This window comes from Lepisosteus platostomus, chromosome 11 (assembly GCF_059453375.1).
Source record: "Lepisosteus platostomus isolate fLepPlt1 chromosome 11, fLepPlt1.hap1, whole genome shotgun sequence".
Lineage (NCBI taxonomy): Eukaryota > Metazoa > Chordata > Actinopteri > Semionotiformes > Lepisosteidae > Lepisosteus > Lepisosteus platostomus.
This window is the reverse complement of record NC_142621.1, coordinates 24,962,507-24,979,638: the sequence shown is the minus strand read 5'-3', so window position 1 is coordinate 24,979,638 and position 17,132 is coordinate 24,962,507. Positions and strand designations below refer to the sequence as shown.

General features: G+C 36.6%; 1 protein-coding gene across 11 annotated transcripts in view; it reads left to right on the top strand.

The window, feature by feature from the left end:
* The window catches only part of ttll7 (tubulin tyrosine ligase-like family, member 7), an 83,123-nt gene that overhangs the window by 29,344 nt on the left and 36,647 nt on the right, over window positions 1–17,132 (top strand). For 8 of the 11 annotated variants that reach the window (XM_088598923.1, XM_088598918.1, XM_088598926.1 and 5 more), the window contains 7 exons: window positions 3,417–3,538; window positions 6,838–6,894; window positions 10,293–10,360; window positions 11,353–11,511; window positions 14,281–14,497; window positions 15,272–15,436; window positions 16,196–16,354. In XM_088598923.1, the coding sequence (XP_088455049.1) occupies window positions 3,417–3,538; window positions 6,838–6,894; window positions 10,293–10,360; window positions 11,353–11,511; window positions 14,281–14,497; window positions 15,272–15,436; window positions 16,196–16,354 (947 nt within the window). The remainder of the gene's footprint in view (window positions 1–3,416; window positions 3,539–6,837; window positions 6,895–10,292; window positions 10,361–11,352; window positions 11,512–14,280; window positions 14,498–15,271; window positions 15,437–16,195; window positions 16,355–17,132) is intronic. The other 3 variants (XM_088598922.1, XM_088598925.1, XM_088598924.1) reach the window with 1 other exon arrangement.

The window sequence follows — 17,132 nt, the reverse complement described above, 5'->3', positions numbered from 1 at the left end:
ATTTCTTATTGAAAAAAGGAGTCAATTTTTGCTACAAAGAGGTGTGATTATGTGTTTTCAACTGCCAAACGATGTTCTGGATGGAGATAAGCTATGGGTTCAATAACCTGCTCTTACTAGCCTGGCTTAAAATCTACTCCTTACTAACCTTCACTGCATTCACTTGGACAGTATAAAGGAAAGATTGGTCCTATTTACAGATTTAGATATTTTTTTCATAAGACCTTTGTTCATAAAGTCTAAGGTTTGTTAAACTAATCCTAAGGGACTACACTCTTGAAGCTTCATCACACATTCTAGCATTACAAGTGACTGTCCCTGCGGCTCCAGAACCATTGAACCATTGAAGTCACTCATTTGGAGTGCAGACTGAAACAGAATGTCCAAACACAAAGGGCTTGGACTGTATTTTAACTGACTGTGACCAGGATTCCATAAACAGGAGAGCACAGCTGCCTGAACACTTCCAGGGTTCAGTGGTGCTGAATGCCCTCACTGAGCTGTGCGCTGTGGGTGTGTGATTGACAACTGCATAACTCTTACACTTGAAGCCATCACAGATTCTTGGCTCTCAAAAACAACCAGTTGGGCAAGTATTCCGTTATGTATGTATTTATTCCTTTATCACTTTTTCCATAGTAATTTGCAGATTCAATATGCAAGTAGAACAGCTAGAGGTCAGTAATATAATTTTCTGTTCTGATTTTTATTAAAAAACATTACTGGATTACCAAAATACAAGTAAATATCTGTGACAGGAAACATTCTCTGGGCATTAAATATTTAATGGGACAATTATCCTCTCCAATTGGGGAGACAGATAGGGAGAAATTCTATCTTAATGTGAGATTAACTGCAAAAAATCAGAATATACGTTGTTCATGTGGTTAGGTAGTAACAGTTATCAAAACCAATTTAATGTGACCATATATTTCACAGGACATGGACCCCATCCAGAGAACTTTTTTTGTTGGGCTTAGCTGAGCTATTAAAAGGTTCTTTTACCTTTGTCTTTTCAAGCACGTTCACATTGCAATCTTCAACCTGGGGCAAAAAACTCTCAGCCCGGGGCGAAGTTCTGCATGCAAGAAGATTTCAAAATTTTGGAACACTTCACATTTGTCTCTTCTATGTGCTTTTTTTAGCATTGTTGGTGATGCCATAACTGTCATTCTAATGTAACCTCAAAAAATGGGCCTTGCGCTGTGTGTCTGTGCTGAAAGCAAATTAGCCTTTTTTTGCAAAAACAACACAACTCTGTACAGTATGCAGTAAAACATAAAGGGAAAGAATAATCACTCTTGATGTTGGATATCAGTACACTGACTTATTACTTTTGCTACTTGTGCTTTTGTAACTGTGCTCAACCTAGGATGAAAATAGTAGCGTGAAATTACTCCCAGTCGCAGGATAAACTCTGTATGTTGTAGTGCAAGGCAAAATTCGAGCAGGGGTCAAATCAAAGTAAAGACCAACCCAGGGAGATTTGACCTAAGATTAGAAAGACATGTGTAAAGAGAGAAGCTCAGGAGGGAGCAGCATAATCTCCTACAAAGTTAAAAAGGAAACTAAAATGAGATGTCCTCACAGAGCTATATCAGGGTAGCACCCTCCCGGTGCACCTACAAAATATCGATATGTTTTGAATTTCTCAGTTATGGAAACAATTTGGGATTTTAAGACGACAGTTTACTTTTTAAATCCTTCTAGGATTTAAACATGGCGGAGTGGTATAGATATACTGTGGCCTTTGATGAATCTGTTTGTAAGATTTTTTTCAAAAACAAAGCTGTCTGAATTTGCCAAAAATAAATCAGTTTTAAGTTTAATTTAATTTCAACTATTACATGCCAAACAGCTGTTTAAGCATGGTGACTAATCTCAAGGAAACATCTGGTGATGGAATTAAAATGGACCAAATTATTTTTTAAAAAATTAAACACAAAAAAAGACACAGTTTGTTAATGGTAGGATCACACTATCTTGAAAAAGCTAAGGACGACAAATAAGCCTTTAGCCTTTAGTTTTAACGATGCAGTGGGATACTGTTTCATTGAGTGATTGATACAATAACTTGGAAAGTAAGAATTTAGCTAGATTAGATTGAGTCCATAACTCACATCATCCAGTTTACAACAAGTTCTGCTGAACTAGACCTTACACAGCCATTCCGATTGCAGAGTGAATAAAAAACTCTTCACAGTTCTCATCTAAGAAAGAGTACAAGCATGATATGAACGTTAGGACCAACAGTGAAGCAGACATTATTTACAAGAATTTCGGACGGAATCCTTAGAGTGTGCAGGGCCTTTTAGACTTGCATTGAAATAATTCAATTCTCAGACCACTGAAAGGTTCCATGAAATATACCAATTCATGAGCTCCAAGTATATGAGCTGTTAAATAATCAGTGATTTGTGCTGTACATCCATCGGCTTTTCTGTAAAGAAGGGCCACTGGGTCATCTGGGTCAGACACAGAGTTTCTGTTTTACGGTGAGCGAGATAAATACAGTGAAATGTGCCAGAGTAATTTTAAGCATCAGAAATTGATCAAGTGAGGTACTGGCACCATTGTTAACAGACTGCAAGACTAATGAAGCAATATTTGTCCTATTTCTTCTATGGAAGAGAAGGCACAGCCGTGATACAGGATTTATAGTTAATTGGGTAAGGGAAATGAGCTAAAATTTATTACAAATGGAGTGGAGAGCTAACTGTTACGTCATCTAGGAATAAGGTGGGCGTCCAGGAAAGTATTGTAAGGAATCTCCATTCCTTTTTAAAATGTAAGTATTTAGCAGCAGACAGAATTCTATCTGCCGGTCAACAAGATATTTTAATAAGTTAATTAGTAGCTTGTTCATTAGTGTGTACATATTTAACATTAAAGTAATTTAATAATGAATGCCATTTTGATTAATGTCAAAATGAATGGTGTGCCTGTCTCTAATACCTTCAGTTTCCATTTGGGATTTACAGTAAGTGCATTAGAGGCTATTACTTCATCTCCTAAGAAAACATTCTATGAAGTACATCTATGAAGGACTTACAAAGAGATTAAGACCCATAATGACTGAGACTTAGGCTAATTCAAGATTTCCTATTCAGTCCAGTAGGATTAGTGCTGTACAACTGCAATTCATTAAACTTTATCTAGAGTATCTTTTTTTAAACTTCTTAATGTCAGCTCTGGCTCAGAATTCTTAAGACTTCCTGAGAAATCCAAAAGAAAGATTGCTTCTGATTAAAAGGAGCAGTAAACAAACATGAGTGATTTTAATTATATAATTAAGTAAACTGTTTTTTTTTACAGAATTTCTGTTCAGAAGAAACAGATAACAGAATACATGTATTGTAAAGAGCATAGTCATAGCAATAATGACTATTTTTACACACATGTGTCTTGTTTTGTAGTTCGCATTGTTATCAGTGAGATGGCATTCATGAAAACCAGGGATGAAGATGAAACAGCCAATCTTATCTGGAATGACTCTGCTGTGCAGCACGAGAAGATTGCTGAGCTCAGGAACTACCAGGTATGTAACATCTGTTTACATCAATTAACTTCCTAGTATGATTGCAGTATATTTTATTCAGTCCCTTCTGTCCATGTGATACATAAGAGGAAGAAGACTGAGTATCTTATAAGTAATGTAATTTTATAAGTAATAATGTTATAAATAATGTCTTTTTATACATTTTGTTTGTCAAATATTATGAAAGAGAATGCAATGACTTAGGTATTCTGCATTTACTTTAGTATGAATATAGTTCATACCATACAGTTCATACCAAGTGTTTGAACTGAGGAGAACAGGTGTTCTTGTTAAAAAAAGTGTTCACCTTCTTACAAGAAATGATTCCCCACTTTTATGCTCCAGGTTAGCAGCCTGTGACACTGCTTTACTAAGCAGCTCTGATGATGTGATGATTTGTGTTAAATGTTTAAATATGTTCCTCCATCCTTTTTTACGTTTGTGACTAAAACACTGTAATGTTCATTGTGTATCTCTACAAGAAGTGTATGTACTGTATGTGATCTGTTTTGTTCTGTAATTGCTTAGAAGATAAGATCACTTTATTGCCCATATGTAATTTTTTGTATTAGGAATTTGTCTTTTTGCATACCCCACCTTGCTCTCCACAAGACACACAGACAGGGAGAGAGAAGCTTGGGGTCAGAGCACAGGGTCAGCCATTTATACGACACCCCTGGAGCAGCTAGGGTTAAAGGCCTTGCTCAGGGGCCCAACAGAGTAGGATTTCTCTGCCAGCCACAGGATTCGAGCCAGCAACCTTCCAGCCACAGGCGCAGATCCTGAGCCACAGAGCCACACATAGTTGTTAAAAAAGCACTACAAAGATAGTTCCCCTTTAGCACAAATTCTCATAAGGACAGAATATTGTTCACAAAATACTGCTCTGAGCAACCCATTACTGCAAAACAATGATTTCTTTCTGGAAGAGCAGTATTTAATGGCCATTATGAGGGATTTAGTGCTAACATGTAACAATAGAAAAGAAGAATGTCAGTTTTTAGGGGACATTTTTGTAAGGCCTCTGTCAGGAAGTAGTGTGTTGAGAAGGAGTGTGTAGTTGAGAAAGCTAGGCCAGGCATGATTGAAGACACACGATGTATACTTCAGTCTGCTGGGTGTTTAACCTTCAGTTGTTCCACAGACAAACTAGAGATTCAGAAATAGAAACAAAAAATGCTGAGTGTTGAAAACAAAATGAAGATGTAGCTATTTTTCAAAAGCTTCCCTTGTAACTCTGATATCTACTTGACAGCCTGAAGGTAGTGCCTGACAGCCTTGGAACGCAAGCAAAGTTTCACCATGTTTACCAGTGCCAAGATTTCTTATACAGTAGTTTCAGCACATCTTCACCACTAGAATGTTATGGTGTGGCCAGTTGGAAAAATGAAAAAAGTCACTACATGAATTAAAATTATATAATAAAAAATGGAAAACATCTTAAACACCCCATTGTTGATGAAAATCACTTTCAGAATAATCCATCCAAATTGCCTTTAAAGGTGAAACATCAGTATGAGTATGATTCACATTTGGTGCTAGAAATGAATCCTTATACAGTAGGTACATGGATGGCTTTTATGGACATGTAAAGTGTCCTGCATAACTCATCGAGACCTGTGGGATTTCATTGGTTATTATAGGTGCAGAATATATTCTGAGCTACAGTACAAGAACCTGGATAGAAAGTGCTATTAGAATTTCTGTCTCCCCTGCCCCTGCCTGAATTGCTTGCTGCATCTGTGTGCCTTATCAATTGTGAAGGTATTATGATTTTGCTAGACTTGGATTGTTCCCAATTTAATTTAGAATAGCAGTGTCAGCTGAGATAAAGCATCCATAGCTCCTCCCAGCTGTCCATTTAAAGTCATTTCATCTGACAGATCTTTTGTCAACTATGCTGAGCAACGTGAAACTAAAAGATAGTCACAGCAAGAGACATTTTAATTTACTGGGTATAACATGCATGTTTCATCTGTCTTTAAGCTATTTTTGCTGGTGTTATTAATAGGTGGCAGGTAGCTGAAATGACTTGACTGAACACAGTTGTGTGCCTCTCAAAGCTTCACAATACAAAATGCATGATAAAATATGGTCTGGTAGCCTTTCTGTCCAGCAGTTTCTGTTTCAGTTTGTGATGCTTGTGTGGGACAGGTCTCTGAAATTAGAATTTTAATGTCCAAATTGGCTTAATTAATGTCCCGGATCCCACTTAATAGCTTTTTCGATGATTTGTCTTCTTGCCAATTATGAAATAAGGACGTTTTTTTCACAAAGTTGTTTCTCATGTTTTGATAGCATCTGCATTTTTATTTTATTTAATTAATTTAATTTAATATATCTGCTCCATGGTATTTGGGTATTTATCAGGCTAAATCTCTTTTCTTTGTTCTGATGCTCTTGACTGTCCTAAGAAAGCAAGAAGGGGGGGTGGGGGGGCAAACTACTGTATACCAAAGTCACAGATCCGCCAAGGGAAGAGAAGAGGGTCTCACAGTATGGTACAGTATCTATTTTTTTCTTCTGGTTTAGCATCAGGGATAGAGGACGATTGTGGTACTCTATTAAGGAACGAGGTTAATGATGTCATTTCTATTGCTGGTTGTCTTTCTTTACATTCCCACTATGCGGTTGCTTTGTGCTGTAATCATTCAAGACAGTAGGCATTCCTCTTCGGCACTGGATCAGGTCTCAGATACGTACAATGAATGTTCCTGTTTTGTCTTGGACAAAACTGGGGATTAAACCCTCCTACCAAATGGGCTGAAAACAGCCATAATACAGAAAACTCATTAGAATCATGATGTTTAGAGATTTATTTATAAAGAATTACTGTATGGCAGCAAAGCCTCCTTATCTGCAGAGAGAAAAAACAAAGAGCCTTGATTGCATTCCTCAGTATGTTTTATAGTTTAAATTGCCTGTTAAGGGATATTTTAAATTTGAGCATTTTTAAATATTAATATTTCATGTAAAGTGCTAGTTTATATCCCTGCAGTGTTTAAACCAGATTTTGTAACCTGTGGACTGAATCCCAGCTGGAATTTGCTAGATTTCTTATTATTCTGGGAGCAGACAGGAGTCATGTGCGAGTCAGTGATGAGTGCTGTCATGAACTGTATACTTGACAAATCCTAGTTGAAGCAGATAAAAGTCTGGTCTTTGCCATTTGCTGCATTGAGAAATTGTATGTCCAATCTGGGTGTGGTATTGTAATGTATGTGTTTAACCTCTAAAAACCTCAGTTCAGCTTGATATAAATCATACTAAAGTAATGGCTGTGTTTTTTTCTGTGATAGCCTTTGCTATTCTTTCACTGGATCCTAAGAAGACTTTTAAACAGCTTGAGTTCTAAGGTTGGTAAAATTTGTAGCCAGATTTGTAGTTTAAATTTGTAGTTCTAGATTATTTGGGTTTGGGATCAAGTTTCATTAATAGTTAAAATTAATACAATAACCCTTAAATCAGTGGTTGTAACAGATGTTCTTCCCGGATTGTTGTCAACAATGTCACTCTTCAGGGATGCTCATTTTCACCTCATTGTCTGCAAAACCAGTAGTTCAAGGAGTCCATTATTGCAGTATTTTATACTTCTTTTTCTGTTAACACTATTCAAAACAGCATGTAGAGGTTAGTTCTAGGATGTTAATATATTATATGTAAATCAAGTCTTGCAGTCTCAGAAGCTATCTACTTTTGGGATTTTGGGATTTTATCAGGATATAAAACAAATATTACCAAGTCGCAGATTACCTGCATTAAATAGAGCAGTCGAGAATTGCAGCGGCCTCTGATTGTGCCACTCATCAGAAACTTCAGATATTTTGGTATTTGCTCTTTACTGCTGTCACAGTAAACAGCTTTAGAAATTTGGAGAAATTTTGTAAGCTGGTAGACACTGACAGCTGTACTCCTTTTCCCAGTTGGCTTCAAGCTCTCATTTCCTTTATAAAAATGAATGTGTTTTTTTGCTAGATCTTTTTTTAGTTCTTAGATTCATTTTTCTTACTCTTTAGCCTATTGGAATAGATTGGCTACTAGAAAGTTCCAAACTCATATTGAAAATAAATTGACCAGGTATTAAATTTGCCTTTCTACACTATGAGAGATCTGAAGGGGACCTAGTTCTTTAAATTTTAAATTTAATTTCTACTCCTTTGTTTTGCAGCCATTATCTGGCAGGTTTAATCCTGACACTTCTGAGGAAAGTCTAATCTCTTCATATAGATTTCAAGATTTAATTTATAATAGTCTCCCCCCAGACATTGTAGATTTAGGTCCCATAATTAAGCAATTAATTACAACATGATACCTGATGGAAAGATTTGTAAATAGAGAATATGCCATTCTTTTATTTCCATTCTAAAAATCATAAACACTTTAAAAGGTAATTCCCTGTTTTTGCTTTATGCTGGAGCCACTATTTTTAGTGAGGATGGTCTCTGCTCATTTCAGTATGAGCTGCCTAGCTGGTTTGTGAACTCCTTATTTTGGACAAAACTAGCAGCTGTCCCTATATGGAATAAGAACAGGAATATTACAGGTGGGGAAATTATTCTAATATAAATTTGGCTTCTAGAGATTTTAATAATTAAATAATGTACAGTACCTTCTATTGTCTTCACAGTGAATTCATGACAGTAAAAAAAAAGTATATACAGTAAAACTGATTTTTAATCCCTAGTGTATACTTTATTGGTTGGGTTGTGGACCTTTCTACATGGCTTGGGACTGTCAAAGACGCGGTTAAGTTTTTGAAATAGATTTCTTCTTTCTCTGTAATTTAAAAAACGTTTTTTCCAGTCTTATAGGTTCTCACATAGTACCCTTGTCTAATCCTGGCCTCTTACAGCAATAAAAAGACAGATCTAGCTGGTTGCCCACAGCAAAAAATATGTTGGTCCTGCAGTGGAAGCTCATCAGATTTCATATTTTAAATTGAAAATTTTACTGCTTGGATACATGATGCTGAGAAGTGGTGGGTATCATGATTGTAATCCCTCCCCCTTAGGGGCGCTCCGGCTCTTTCACATTTTACCTGATCTCCTGTTCCAGTCTCCCCTTTAAAAGCCAGACGCTCCCACTAATCCAGGCTCAGTTTTGGAAGATGGACACCACAAGGCTTGCCTATTTTCCGGGTTGTCCAAAGGCAGGCCTTTTCCCCGGGGTCCTGACCATCAGAGTCTGGGGCTTGGAGCGCCTGGCCCCGTTACCCTTTTTTATTTTCCCGACCCAGCTTTTAACTTTGTCTCGTCTTTGTCACGGATGGACCACCCAGTTTAGGACATTTGCATCCCCTGGATTTCCTACGAACACCCCTCAGACTTGTTTGCATTAGACCACACCTCCCCGAGCACTGGCGCATCTTGGACACGCCCCCCTGTACTTCTTCCAGCCCCTATCCTAGTCCTTTTTTCCCCGTGTTTCTCACTCCCCTCCGGATTATGCCATCTGCATAGGGTCATGAAAGGCGCTTCGTAACAGTGGTCTTGGAGTGTTGGAGTTGATACAGTCAAATTTCTATGAGGTGGTATTCATGTGATATCTCACTAATTTGTGTTTGTGTCTCACTAATTTGTGTGAAGCCTGTAAGGGAGTAACACTGACAGTGGTGGTGGAGGAGGTGTAACTCTGTTTTCCAATTGTTTAACTGTTTACCATTTCAGAACTGATTCAGAATTGATTCTGAAACAAATACTGTAGCAAAACTGGTGAAAAAAATACATTTGTTGTGTTTTGGAAATCTGCCATTTTTAAGGTTTTGCAGACAAAAAATACAACTATTGTTAATCGATTTAACTGTCCGCTTTAGATTGAGTCTTCTTGAGCGTCCTGTCTGAAAAAGATTTTGAATTTATTCTTTTACTGAGGAGGAAGGCCGTAAATAACTGATTGGTTGTGAAAGGGTGACAATGTCTGACACTTCTAATTCATTTATTCCAAATTATCCAAATAATAATTTGGACAGTAAGGACTAATTAAATAATGAAACAGCGATCCTGCAAGGAATGGATTTCTTGCTCCTACAGAGAAAACTGCTCTGAGCTTCTGTATATAAAATGTTATTGAAATAGTCAGCACTTCATTATTTTATGTATATTGTATCATATTAGGGATCACTTAGCTGTATTGTACTCAAATATCACTGTAGTTCTTGATTCACATTCTTATTTTTACTTTACTCTCATGGTATTTCTCACAGCATAGGAAAGCACTTCTCCAAAAAATTCAAAGGGTTGTTTAAGATCCCACAGTCCTAATTACAAAAGACTCATCCGGATAACAGAGATACCTTTCATACCGTGAAATGCGTGTCCTTGTTTTTTTTTCCCAGTGATTTACTCTGAAAGTTTGCTGTCAGGCTGCAGTTCACATGAGCCTAATTACAAGCCCTGTTCAGCCTCATTTGGTCAAAGAACACAGAATCCCAGTTTTTTTTTGCATTCAAAGCAATTCATTCATCTGTCATTGCCTACAATTGCAGGAGCTCTGATGCAGAACCAATTATGATGCCCTGAGGAGCAGAAATTGATCGTCTTTTTTCTTTTTTAATTAAAAAAGATGTGGTAAACTAAATTAGGGTTAAGAAAGGTCTTACAGTCACCTTTTGTTTTGAGCTCATAATTGGCCAAAAATGTCAGAACATTGTAATCTAAGTTATTTGAGACATATTTCATGTTTTGTTTTCTACACCATTTAAGTTAAAAGAAAAAAGAGAGCTTTAACAACAGGAATTTCTTTACTTTCAATACAGAGAATTAACCATTTCCCAGGAATGGGAGAGATCTGCCGGAAGGACTGCCTTGCAAGAAATATGGCCAAGTAAGATTAATGAAAAAAATGCCATAAGTGTGAGATTGGATATGACTACATATGAATACAGAAGACTATGGATCATATACTTCAATCATTTGCCTTTGTTTGAATAATTACATCTATTTGATTTCTAAGGAGCAAATGCCACTTTGAGTCTTTAATTTTTTCGCAGTTCTTTTGCAGTGCTAATTTAAGAATGAACTAGACAATCGAACCTCTTGTTATTGATTTCTAACACCTGGAGTTTATTTTCCCTTTTACAAAGCAGGTTTCTATTATGGGTTATAAACATACTGTAAGTATAGCTGAAATCTGCTTATCACTGCAATTAAATGTAGCTGTTCAATGCAGGTTTTATCCCACTCTTTTAATAAAGAAAAATGCATTTGTTAACTTCAGCTATTGTGATTCTTAATGATAAAATGTTTTACATTAAAGAAGGATTGAATTAAGACATTAGTCAGTATTCTTACCCATTATTACTGTTTAGTAAGTTGGTAAAAAACATTGGTGACATAAAATGATAGGAATGTGAAATCTTTGGTCCTGTTTTGAAAATCTTTGTACTTTTCTTTATTTGTAGTTTCTTTACACTGAAAATATTTGTATCCAAAGAGGAGGCTTTTCTGGTTTTGGTGGAATAGATGTTATTTTCCTAGTAAATGCTGAATGCTCATTCATTTCCGTGTTAAGAGGCTAACTGATACAAATTTGTGAAACATATTTAAACTGCTTGACTACTGCTTACACTCACTTTTTTATTTAAACAAAGGGATGTAAGACAGTGATGAACCATCTTGGCAACAAATGTTTAACCTTATACAAACTATTGAATAAGAAGGACTGGAAACTCGTATTAATAATTTAGTTTATCTAAAGCTGAGCATAATTTCTCTTAGAGATATGCTGTATGACAATCTCCTGATTGATCTCATCATGTTACTGTCTTCCAGCCATTTGAACATAGTCTGTTTCTGCTTCCTCCCCTGTGTCTTCAGAATGATAAAAAACCAGCCTCAGGAATACAGCTTTATTCCCAAAACCTGGATCTTTCCTGCCGAGTACACTCAGTTCCAGAACTATGTGAAAGAACTGCGCAAGAAACGCAAACAGAAGACGTTCATTGTGAAGCCAGCCAATGGAGCCATGGGTCATGGGTAGGACACAAATGAAAGGGTCTGACTGTCCTGTACACACTGGATAGCTGTCCAGTGTTGGAAACCAAAGCCGTGTTTTACTGGGCCGTTATGCAAAAGACTAGAGTAATTATTGTAATAGACCTGATTTTCCTGCTGGAGTGGTTATTCCCTACCATCAAGGCAAGGATGGAGTCACAGGCAGACCATTCCCTGAAGGCCTCAATTAGTAATTAGCGTACCCCCTTATCAAAATCGGTGAAGAGTAAGATCAAGACTGGTTCAGGTTATAAATAGAGTGTGCAGTCCTATCCTGCTGTGACACTATTCTGTCATTGACTTAAGAGATTGTGAGCAAGATATCAGGAACTCTTTCATGAAGTCATTTTTTAAAACCTCAGATCTTAGCAAAGGTCTATGTTTCCTTAAATGGTTTAGTCTATCTGCAGTACATATGCGTGCCATTCTTTTTTTCACAATTATCCAGTTAGTCCTTTCAGTTTTTACGTGACTCCTACATTTCTCTTGATCACCTCTTGTTTCGACATAGCTGGTTAGTTATCATACTTTCTGACAAGCAAAAAGAGGTTCAGAAAATGTTTCTGAAGAGCACAGGCTTCACACAAGGGAAGTAAAATAATGTTACTCCTTGTCTATTTATCTGTTGTTCAAACATCAGATTGTAACAACTGAAATGTGGCTCCAGGTCATTTCCTACCTTTTGACTTTGAGAAGTCTTTCAGAAAATATTTGTGCTGGGTTATTTACACAGTATGAAAAATAACAGACACAGCAATAGAAGTCCGCAAAAAACATGCGCAACAAATGAGAGATGAAATCAACAGCTCCTTTAGCAGCTGTTTATGTACTTAATATCATATTGCAAAATGTCAGGTGAGTTATTGTGCAATGTTATACAGATGTCTTTTGAGAAGGAAATCACATAATTGTAACTGAAAAGCAGATACATTCATTGACATTAATTTCTTGGCAAGCCTCTTGGCAATCTAACAAGAACAACCAAGAAACTGCGAGAATTGACAGGTGTAGTTACTGATGTCTGAAGGGGCAAGAGATCACAGTCAATCAAAGAATCGTGTGCAGCTCAGACTCCAGATTTGCTATTTCCTGTATGTGTACCATTAATCTGTACAAATCAGGACAGTAATGTCAGAAGACAGTGAAACCTCCTCTATTGATTTCGAAGCAGCATTTCACGCACGTCACAATAGATAGTAGTGGCCAAAATAAGAGTCCAGACAATTATGACAAGATTTTTTTAGCTTTACTGTCATTTAGATAGATTGCAAGTAAAGAGATTATTAACAGAGTCATGTTACTTGAGGCCATTATTTACGAAAGAAAAGGAACTGCAAAGACTGAATTATTCTAAGACTTTAAAGCAGTGTAGGTAATTGAAAATGAGTTTAGCACTGCCTTTTGGTGGGGGGGTACTGAAAGATATTAAATTGAAATTCCCTCTGCAGGACACAGAAAATTAAGTTATATCTCAGTAATTTATTCTCAGACAGAAAGCTAAATGAAGTTATTGTTTGCAGCTTCACTGAAGCTGGTTAAAAAGTGTCAGGTTTAAATACAAGATCTCGAACGGGGCCAATTAAACATCAAGCGAAACTGTTTTGATTACCTGACATCGGTGCCTCATCAATCATGTCTTCTAATTTACTGCAAGAACAAGTGCCAGTTTAATCCTGTCCATTCTCCCACTCACTCAAAAGATTCCTATGCTCCTGAAGAGTTTGTATTAAACCTTTCAATGTCGAGAGTCCCGTTTTTTCCAGATTCTGCATTTTAAGTTCCTGAAATTTTGTATTTTAAGGATCCTGAAAATTGGTTTCCTGTGCAATTAATAATTCTAACAGGAAAATTAATAACAAGATTACTCAAAATTGTTGTCTCTTATTTTTCTCTTTAATTCTAAAAAAATACTATCAATATATCAAAACTAAAACAGTTTATTTTCTTCATGCTTTGCGTACTTAAGTCATTCTTTTACTTGTGTCCATTTATTTGCATAAGGACCTTTGTTTTACTGACACCAATGGACGAAAAAATATACTGTAGCCCAGTGTTTGAAGGCTTTTTCTAGATTTATACCTTTAAAACATATAGTTTTTTTTCCCCAATTATCAGAAGTAGGAAAATATCTTTAAAATGAAATAACAAACATATTTTTCTAACCAAGGAATTTAAACATACAGTGATATCCTTTTGTTTATACACCAGTTTTCTCCAGTAAATATACAGTGAATAGTAGAATTACTGCCATTGCCTTATTTTTTAATGTAAGTCAATGTGGGAGATTCTTAATGTTTTTTTCATTGGTAAAATGAAAACCTGAAAGTCTTTTATAGTCTATTGTTTTAAAGCCTGTTCTTAAAAGAAAGTGTGTTCAACCTTCTTTGCATTAAGTGTGATCTGCATATTTTCTCAGCTGAATGCCATTGGCAAGGGGCTGAATGAAAGAAACCATTGCAGCAGTTGATTTTGACCTGTGTGCCACTATTGGTTAATCTGTAAACTATCAAAAAACCCAGTTAACAGCAATGAAACAGAAATCAGGGCTCTGTCTTGACCTGCTTAGTGTAAAGCAATCAGGTTAAAAGCTGGCCTCATACTGCCTGAAATCCATGACTTTTCCCTCTGGGAAGTTCCTGTCTTCTTATTCCATCATAGATTTGTATAGGAAGATATAATTCCTATATATTATTCATAGGAACCCATTACTTTTTTCTCACTTAGGTAACAAATTTGTTCATTGTCATACAGGATCTCCTTAATAAGAAACTGTGAGAAGCTTCCAGCTCATGACCACTTCATTGTCCAGGAGTACCTTGACAAGCCCTTCCTCATGGAGGGGTACAAGTTTGACCTGAGAATTTATATCCTGGTCACTTCCTGTGACCCTTTGCGAATCTTCCTTTACAATGACGGACTCGTGAGGATGGGCACAGAAAAGTATCATGCGCCCAGTGAGTCCAACCTGGTAAGAAACCCGTCTGCCAGATGTGACTCATTAAAAATTGAGGGCTGTTTCCCCAAGGGGCTGTGGTATCTGGCACTTCTTGTTCTCACGTTCTCAAAGAGGATTCTTTTCCACACTTGCTGATACCTGAGAGTGAGAAGTGTCAAAGTGAGATTAATGAAGTGCACGTTTTACACTGTTTTAACAAGGAGGGTGGATGAGAAAGGTGGGGAGGGTAATTAAATTGGAGTCAGGTGTCCATATAGGGCTGAAAATGAGTTTCTGGTAGAAAGGTTTGGGTGTCTATTTGTCTATGGTATGTATTGCAATAAATATGTCCTTGTCCCATTTTGTCAATGAGCTCCCGTCTATCAAAGTAGTAGAAAAAAAACCCAACCATCTTTAAATGCAACTTACTGAAATGACTCATGGGTGCTATCTCTTTTATTTGCAGTTAAGCTGAGGAGATTTAGGTTCACTCCAAGGCTCCTGACATCTAGAATAAGCCCATGCCAGTTTGAGTCGAGAAAGTGTATTATGCTGACTTTTATTATACTACTTTTGAGGATTAAAAAAACAGAATCTTTGGCTAAGATGTTAAAATCTTGACACTTCTCAAAACCTATGTGATGTAATATGAAATTATTAAATGATACAGATTGATTTTTTTCAGCTAAGCATTTTATTGTTGAACATGTATATAAAGGTACTTAGTTTTGTAGGAGTTTAGGAATCTTTCTCAGTCAATCTAGCAACCATGTTAATTCTTTGCTTTCTAACTTTATGTTTACCCAGAGTCAGCTGTACATGCACCTGACAAACTATTCTGTGAACAAACACAATGAGAACTTTGAAAGGGACGAGACAGCTGACAAAGGCAGTAAGAGATCGATCCGCTGGTTCACAGAGTTCCTCCGCACCAATGACTACGACGTGGCCAAATTCTGGGGTGACGTTTCTGTAAGTGAGCCCCTCAGACGTAAAGCACGACTAACTAGTTAATACTGTACCAACACCCCAATTAATATTTTGTACTCCTAAATACTCATTCATAGGTTATCTTTTTTATTTTGAAATATAAATGACATTTTTAAATTTATATTCAAATTTTAAACTCAAATCAGTACCTTTCTTAAAATATATTAGAATCTAATATGTATATACAGTGTATAAAAATATATTATTAACATTTTACTGTAATTGTCTAAACAGTGCTACTTTTTATTTTCTTTATTATGATTGCTGCCAAGTTCCTTAATTGTATTTCCTACATATTTTGAACACGTCCAAAAAAACAAAAACAAACTTTTAATATTTTTCATGAAAGGACAAGAAGATGTTTTGCTAAGCAGTGTGTGGATGGGTTGTTTAATACACGGATTTCCCTTTTCTACTGGAATAAAAATGATTGCAGCATTCAACATTCAGTACCTGATTTTGTATTCTGATAATTTATGACCTGTGTTTTCACTTAGGATTAAAATAAGTCAGTGCAACTCATGCACAGCCTAAAGGAATTAAATCTCATGTTTCTTTTTTTTTAAATCCTGTTGTTTTGCTGTAGCACATGGCAATTTGGCTGTGATATTTCACAATAAATGTGTTTGTTTCGCCAAATCATATTATGTGTAGGAAAAGGATGTATTTAAACATTCCTGCCCAGATTTCTGAAATGGCTGCATGACGGTATTCCCTGTGTTTGTGTTGGCATGGCAACAGGAGCTGGTGGTGAAGACCCTGATTGTGGCCGAGCCCCATGTCCTCCATGCCTATCGGATGTGTCGTCCTGGTCAGCCTCCTGGAAGCGACAGTGTATGCTTTGAAGTCCTAGGATTTGACATCATTTTAGACCGGAAGCTGAAGCCATGGCTTCTTGAGGTAGATATTATGACAAGTGTTCCTGTTACAACCTCATTTATCCATTATCTATGTTTGTTTAATGTTGTGGTTTTTGGTTAAATTGGTCTGTTATCAGAATATCCCACACTCTATGAAGGAAAGTGCTACTTTAGTTTGGGAGTACAACTTACTGTCTTAAACCCAAACCTGAAAAAGTTTCTACCCCTTTTCGGTCCGAACCCAAATTCTTGGTTACCTTTCCAGTGCCTTATTGGATTTGTACCATCATTCAAACGGTGGAAGGAATTTAATGTGGTGACAGTTTCTCAGTTACTATAAATAACCATGCCTTCTGATCATTATAAACTGATCCAGAACACTCTGGATCATTAACATTCTGGAGCCTATTATATAAAGAAGGCTTTTTAAAAAGCTTTTCTCGATGTACACTAGCAAAAAAACAGCTATGAAAAATTGCAGTCTGATATGCATAGGAAAGATAGCCATCTTTTCTCCAGATTCATCTGTCACGTTTTAATCAGGAAAAAAAAGATTAATGCAACACTACTGTCAGTAATAAAATGTCTCCTTAAGTAGATCTCGCTATGTACATTTATCAGCCTTACATCACAATTTACTGCCTCTTAAGAACTCTTTTGCATATATAGAGTCCTGCTTCTGTTGCACTTCACTATAAATAGCCCTTGTTTGTCACTTTCTGCCACTCTGTGGAAACACAGGCAGTTGGAGCACAGAGCCAGAAGCAAGTGCCAAGAATATAGGTCAGCAGCAGCAGGTTAACAATCTCTGCAGAGCC